The sequence below is a fragment of the Chelmon rostratus genome, chromosome 11 (genome assembly GCF_017976325.1).
Source record: "Chelmon rostratus isolate fCheRos1 chromosome 11, fCheRos1.pri, whole genome shotgun sequence".
NCBI lineage: Eukaryota > Metazoa > Chordata > Actinopteri > Chaetodontiformes > Chaetodontidae > Chelmon > Chelmon rostratus.
This window is the reverse complement of record NC_055668.1, coordinates 20838527-20845690: the sequence shown is the minus strand read 5'-3', so window position 1 is coordinate 20845690 and position 7164 is coordinate 20838527. Positions and strand designations below refer to the sequence as shown.

The 7164-nt window shown below is 41.6% G+C and overlaps 1 protein-coding gene across 1 annotated transcript; it reads right to left on the bottom strand.

Annotated features, from left to right (window-relative positions):
• Window positions 1-643: 643 nt before the first annotated feature.
• LOC121613912 (myelin and lymphocyte protein-like) lies at window positions 644-6324 on the bottom strand. The gene is made up of 4 exons (XM_041947615.1): window positions 6170-6324; window positions 3524-3691; window positions 3276-3398; window positions 644-2527 (listed from the first exon to the last, which is right to left on the bottom strand). The coding sequence occupies exons 1-4, from the start codon at window positions 6260-6262 to the stop codon at window positions 2453-2455; spliced, it is 459 nt and encodes a 152-aa protein (XP_041803549.1). The 5' UTR covers window positions 6263-6324; the 3' UTR covers window positions 644-2452.
• Between the last annotated feature and the right edge of the window lie 840 nt (window positions 6325-7164).

The window sequence follows — 7164 nt, the reverse complement described above, 5'->3', positions numbered from 1 at the left end:
GCAAAAGGTCATCAGCAGGCATTTTTATCAGCTCCGGTGTTCTCACATCTGGATTCTGGCAGCTGGACAGTCAGAGAACAATGTGGATTCTCTGACTGCCGCTGAATTAACACAAAGCTGCTGTGACTGGTTGCTTTGCTCTGTCTGGAGTCTCGTTACTGATGTCACTGTTTTCTTCAGAAACCTGATGCTGCAGTCGGTTAGCATGCACTACCAGATCAGTACACTGTGATCAGTGCTGAGGTGAAGAGTTTTAGCCTCACCTGGGGCATATTGGTACACTGACCCGACCATGCAGGGTTGTGGTTTAACGTTCAGCAGAGAGAGGTCCTTCATATTTCCTTTCATCATATGCTGATTTTTTTTTTTTTTCTGAGCAACAACTGCAATCGTTAAACGTTTCCTTTTTCATTATACATTGAAAAGAAAGTGGTAAATATTTACAATTAGATGTGTGGCTAATAGTGACACTGTAGGCCGTAGATGTTCTTGCAGTAATCTGGAGCAATTTAAGACAGTGAATTAAAAATCCACACTCGAGCGGCTACGAAAGCTAAAAATGAGTCTGTGAGTGAGTGTGGAATGAATCTGTTTGACTGTTTCAGGGAGGAAGTGGAGCAAATAAAACAAGGACTCAGTCGTGTCGACGTCTATATCTTCTTTTAATCTTGAGAATACAAAAATGGCAAAACTCTACACGTTTCAGCCAGAGGTCTTACTCCTAAAAAATGCAATTCACCATCCTTTATGTACTGATGATTTGTTAGCATCAGCTTTGTCAGCTGACAAAGAAAGAACAATTTGCAGTTATTCTACAACAAAAGTCTTAAAATCAGTTGTTTTACAACTTGCAACAAACTCTGTCATCTCATAACAAGTCACAAAGGGAAGGAAGATACAATCGCCAAAGCCGACATATTTTCACAGCTGTCTCAGCTACCTATGCAGATAGTTTTGCTTTGATTTGACTGATCCACCTCTGAGGACTCTGCCTCCACAGCGATACAGCAAAGGTGAACTTCATTTATGGTCCTCCAAAACATAAAAAAAATCAAACAGCGATTTGCCTTTCCAGAAACAACGTCTGCTTTTTGGTGATTTTGGTCAACTGTTACCTTAAAGTAATAGTCGACATTTTGGAAAATAAAACTTATTTGCTTTCTTTTGCCAAAAGTTAGACGAGAAGACTGGTACCACCCTCATGTGTGTTGGCTAAATATGAAGCTACAGCCAGCAGCTTGTTAGCTTAACTTAGCATAAAGACTCACTGTAAACAGGGGGACACAGCTAGCCTGACTCTGAGCTAGCCTGACTCCTCAGCTCACTAATTAGCATGTTATATCTCGTTTGTTTACTAATTACAAAAGAAAAAGTAGAAAAACAGCAATTTATGCCTTTATGGGGGTTTGAGTCTGGGACTATTTCTTGGCTGGGAGCAGTAATTTAGCGTTAGGTTGCTAACTTAATGCAAATTAGCAACCTAGCGCAAATTTTAATTAAGTGACAACTTCAGGAAGTCATAGCTGTTTTTGTACACATGAAACAAACAAGTATAACTTGTTCATTCAGGAGCTTTAAGGACGCATGTAGGCTAGCTCTGCACAGAGCCAGGCTAACTGTTTCCCCTGCCTCCAGTCTTAGCCAAGCTGGTTAGCTTAGCTTAGCACCACTGCCCTGCTTCATATTTAACGGACAGACATGAGAGTTACATCAAACTTCTCCTCTGCCTCACTGCAATAAACATGTTGAACTATTCCTTCAACTTTATAACCCTACATTGCCATGGACCATGCTAACTAACTCCATCCACCTCCATTACTTCCTCTGCTTGCTTTCTCCTCTGCTGCTTTCATTTGTTTGTTTTTCATCATTTGTCAGTAAAAAAATAGCGGTTCAAGGCTCAACAGAGATGAATATATGAAGAAACTTTAATTACCTCTAGTGATAATTTTGTATGTTGATTATCTTTTTTAAAGAAATCTCAACCTGCTATCGTTACTGTACATACACACCAAATTCAATTCTAAAAAGACTTAAAATGTGAGACCACCTCTTATGTAATAAAAGATCAATGGCTAAAAATGATATCTGCCTCCAAAAATAGAAATAAGACAAATATATTTCTTGTATTGACCTCACGCACAACAAAATTTTCTCTAAGCACAGATGCTATTTCTGGGGTAAAACGCTTCATTTGCTTTCATTATTCATGCTGTAATTTCACTTCATGGTGCTTCTTCACAAATCCTCACCCACTCAACATTAATAAATGGATGAGCGAGGGTTTAAAACTCACAAAATCTTTGAATTCAACCATGTCACCTGTGGGTAATTCCACCTCACACACACACACACACACACACACACACACGCATCCATATAAACACAGTCAGAGGCACACAGGATGCACAGCAGTCCTCGGACACACAGGTATGTGATTCAGCATGGCTCTTCAGAAGTTTTTCCACCGGATGGAGGAGAGGATGGTGTGGATGAAGTAGAGGAGTGTGGCTACGAAGGCGAACACCTGAGACACACACACACAAATAAAGGCTTAAAGCAAAAATGCACTCTGCATCTCCTGACATTCAGCACCTTCTAGGACTTATTTCATGATGTTTTCTTTTTGCAGATAGTTGGAACGATAGCCAGTTAGCTTAGCTTAGCTGAGAGGAAAACAGCTGGCCTGGCCTTATCCCAAAACAAAATCCTGCTAGCAACACCTCTAAAGCTAAGATTAAATCGTTGTTCAGCTCATTTCTGGTCAGGCTAGCTTGCTAGCTAACTTCTTGTACGGATTAAACAAACAAGATGTAACATGTTTAGTGGTGAGCTTTAGAGGTGCTGCTAACTGGATTTTGTTACCTTTAAACCAGAGCCAACAAGGGCCAGGATAGCTTTCTTAAGTTTCTAGTCTTTGTGCTAAGCTAAACTAGCTAAGCTAACAAGCGAAGCTAAACTAGCTAAGCTAAACTAACTGCAGCTGTTCGCTGTAGATCCATATTTGCAGCACAGGCATGTGTGTGGTACCAATTTTCCCCTCTAACTCTCTGCAAGAAAACAAATTAGCTTATATACGAAGATGAGTTATTCAATTAAACTCCACTCTAGCTGCTGGGAGTAGCCTTGTGCTAAGTGGACATGTCAACAAACTGTAAAATGGCTCCAAACAAGTAAAGAGCATCATGCTGTGGACACTGTGTAACACTGTGTTATTCAACATTAAGTGCTGTAAGGTGGAGTTTTTACTGTGCGGACGAACAACTGTTTCTCACCACGGCAGCGATGTCAATCCGGTAGGTTTTTAAATCGCCTCCTTTGTTCTTGAAGGTGATGTAAGCCAAGGCCACCCCTGCGCTGAGGTAGAAGAACGCTGCCAGGCCATGGTAAGCAAAGTCCTGGACACACACACACACAGGTGAATTGATATTAACAACATGGCCACAGCCCATCACTCTCTCAGTTTTATTTCCCACTTTATTCATTCCCTCTCTCTCTCTGTCTCTCTCTCTGTCTCTCTTACAGCAGCAGCCCAGCCGGAGCTGTTCCTGTGACCTCCAGCAGCGAAGATTATCATCCAAAGGAAGGTCATCACGAAGCAGAAGACAGAGACAAACATCACCCAGCCCAGAGGGTTCGCTGGTTCCACGTGGGTCGACGCCACCAGGATCCACACCAAACCACCAAACACCTGCAAAGAGGGAGGCGACGGCGCAGATGGTTATTATGGTTTTTGAGATCTGGTGTATTTGTTTGTGCTAGACTGACATTAAACTGCCATCAATGGATTACTCCAGCGATTTAGCACTGCAACACTTAAGTGCGCCAATGTTTGAACCGAATTTCAAGGTGATCCATCCGATAGCTGTCGAGACATTTCACTCAAAATCACAGATGTCGATCTTATGATGGGGCTAAATGAAAAGTCACAGAATCACAAAAGTCAGTCGGCTTAGTCCTCTACCAGTTAATGCTGTTTTCTTCATAACCTCCATTCAGCTCCTTTGTTTTCTATCCTATTTGTCCATCTGGCATTTGGTGATTTTCCAGTAAATGACTTACTATATGACTTACATGCACATTTTCTAGGTCTAATCAGGCGAAGCTGCAATCCCTTTCTGATTTGTCTACTAAAGCCACCTTGAGAGTTTAGACACAGATGAAGGAAGTTGCAGCTGAAAACAGAGAAAGCGTGTAATGAGAAAATGTTATAATAAGCCTGAATCTGATTGCAATGAAACAGCTTTTCTGTCATGTAACTGGCGAAAAGACTGCTCCGAGCGTCGGCTCCTTTTGCTCTGTCACTGCCATTATTTTGACTTCAGCGGCGTTTGATAGGTCACCTGTGTTATTGATCAAACAACACCTGAATGCAGGCCAATTTACACAGCCACACATGGATCAAACGCTTGTATTTGTATTTACTGTTTAGTCTATGCTTTAGCTTTTCAACATGGTCCCGTTAAAGCCAAGAGCTCTTTCTCAATGATCAGCAAACTAAAATTAAAAAGAACATCAACAACGCGGAAAAGTCGCATGAAAAAGCTGCGACGAATGAGCAGGGCCAGACGGCCACATTTCTCTAAATGTTGACAAAACAAACATTTCTCTTTATGCTCTTTATATGAGTCTGAGCACAGGGTGTGTGGTGTTTAGTTTGCCAGATTACATTAAATAGAGTGTTAACCACATCCCCATAGTCTAATTCACGAACACTGTCCCGCCCGGCTGATGATATGAGCGTCTACAATTGAGGACACACCCGCAGTCATGTCTGATTTCATGCTTCAGACCCAGCTTTTACAAAATCAACTGTAGAGTCCTACTTGAAACACACTAAATTTGCCTGCAGCTTATATAATGATACTATATCACTGCATGGTAAAAGGATAGTGTCACTATAAAAACTACAAAAATCTGAAAAGATCAAAGAATAGAAGTTTTACTGCGACACTCAACAAAATAACCAGAACACAGGGGAACACTGAGGATTTCACTGATTCCCTCTTCAACGCAAAGCTTTGAATCGCAGGAAATTCAAACTGACTCATTTTTTCTGCAACTTTCAGCTGCTGAACAAAGAGAGAGGCTGCTACAGAAAAGCTCAAGCTAGAGCCTCAGTGCTGTTTGTGGTGAAAAAAACCACACTTCGTTACACAGTACATGGGTGATAAAGAAGAGCCGTGACCCTCTCTCAAAGCCTGATCAAACACTTATTCGATTAAAAAGGGCACATTTCGTTCATTTCGCCCTCGCAGCCTTTAGAAGATCCGGGCAGCACCAAGCAGATCACAAGCAGTGTTCAGTATAAACATCGTCCCGGTAAGCAATCACAGCCCTTCCCTTGATCAATAAAAGCTCAAATAAACAACTTTAAGTGAAATTCACTCATCAGACGAATAACCTGAAGCACCTTCCTCGGTGCAGCTGTTTTCCCAGCGGTTATATGAGCAGTTTCTATCTTTTGTCATCATTCAGGGAGAAGAAGAGTTGACCGCATTCTTTGTTGGATCAGTAGCACCGTGACACAATATGAGTGAAATGTGAGATGTGAAAAGAGGCAGGTGCTCCTCCCATGCGAGGAATATGTTTCATCATCCCCCCGTTTCACCAAAATGCACATTTTTGTTTGATTCAAAGAGTTCAAAATCTAACCAAAATGACAGCATACATCATAGTTATTTGGAGATTTACCAGCCTGAAATTAGAACAAATTCTGTTATTTCTTTAGAGACTGGCATCGTCATCACATCGTGCTGGCATGAGGCATAGCAGAAGAATTCATATTATAATCTGCTCTCATTTCACACACGTTTGTGGGTAAAAAGGTGCAGCTGAGGCTCCAAACAGTAACAGTGTGGATGCTGTTTCTGATTCTGATGAGTAGAATTCATTTAAATTTTACGAGTCATATGCATCATTTTGTAAGAGTGGATGACTAGTTTTACTTTACGACAAAATAGGTTCATTGTTGCCATGAAACAAATTATTGACTAAATTTTAAATGCAATATTTGTTGCATTTAAAATCATATCAGTTCAATAAACGTCATGAAAACCAAATCATTTTTAAAATGCTAACTCAGTTTTAAAAATCGACCCAAAATGGAAAGAATTCCCCCATAACTGACTTCAAGGTCAGCTGCCCCGTCCTGTCGCTGCCCACTCACCAGCTCAGGCAGGTAAAATATATCCGGGGCCGTGGTGCATATCCCCAGTCCGCTGGGCAGGCTCCCCATAGGCTGAGCGGTGGTTGCAGCCATCTCCGCCTGTTCCTTCTGCCGGTGCCGAGTCAACAGCGAGCCACCTGCCCTCTCCTCTCAACTGACGGGGCAGCAGCAGGTGTTTCTGACTCTTATAGGGAAGCTAAGCTAGCAGACAAACCCGTTCTGCTATTGTGGGCCACAGATCCCTTCCCACAACAGCTCCTTGCACCACCCTTCATCGTACAGCACCCAAGGCTACCTGGTTTTTAATGTGAGCTGCTGACCTGTGAAGGGATTTTGAAACAACCGAAAGAGGAATTTTGTGCCCCGAGGCCGCTGTTGAACCTGTGCAGCTGAAATATCGACATTGTTGCTGCTGTGTAAAGAAATAGTTCACTGAGTTTTAGGTTAATCTAACTTTATAATCCTTAGATTATGTTATCTGAGTGCCCGCAGCCTGTATTTATATTACACACACAGGCTATAACAGGTGTTTCTTTTCCAGGTATAGATGCTCCTGATGGCTTTATGGGTGAGGACATTTCATTTCAACCACTTCAACCTCACAGACACTTTATCAGGCCCACGCGGTTTTACTTTAGAGCTGCATTAATCAATATTTTTATTTTAACATTCGATCAAATGAGTCACTTGTGGTCCCAGACCCACAGAGGATTATCACAGTTTACCTCAGCTTTTGGGGTTTTTTGGCATCTTTCAGCACATTGTTTTTGTTTTAGCCCACAACTTTGCTGTTTTGTTCACTCCCCTCTCATCAAATAAGCTCCTTCCTTACATGTTAGCCATATCAACTAATAAAGTGACTATAAACCAATGTTGTATTTACAGTTTGGTGGGGAAAAAAAAACAATGAATGCTGCTTTAAATTGCAGTCCAGAATCCAGATTTTCCAAACCGGACTGATAAGGCTAATTTTCAGGCAACTTTGTATTGTGATG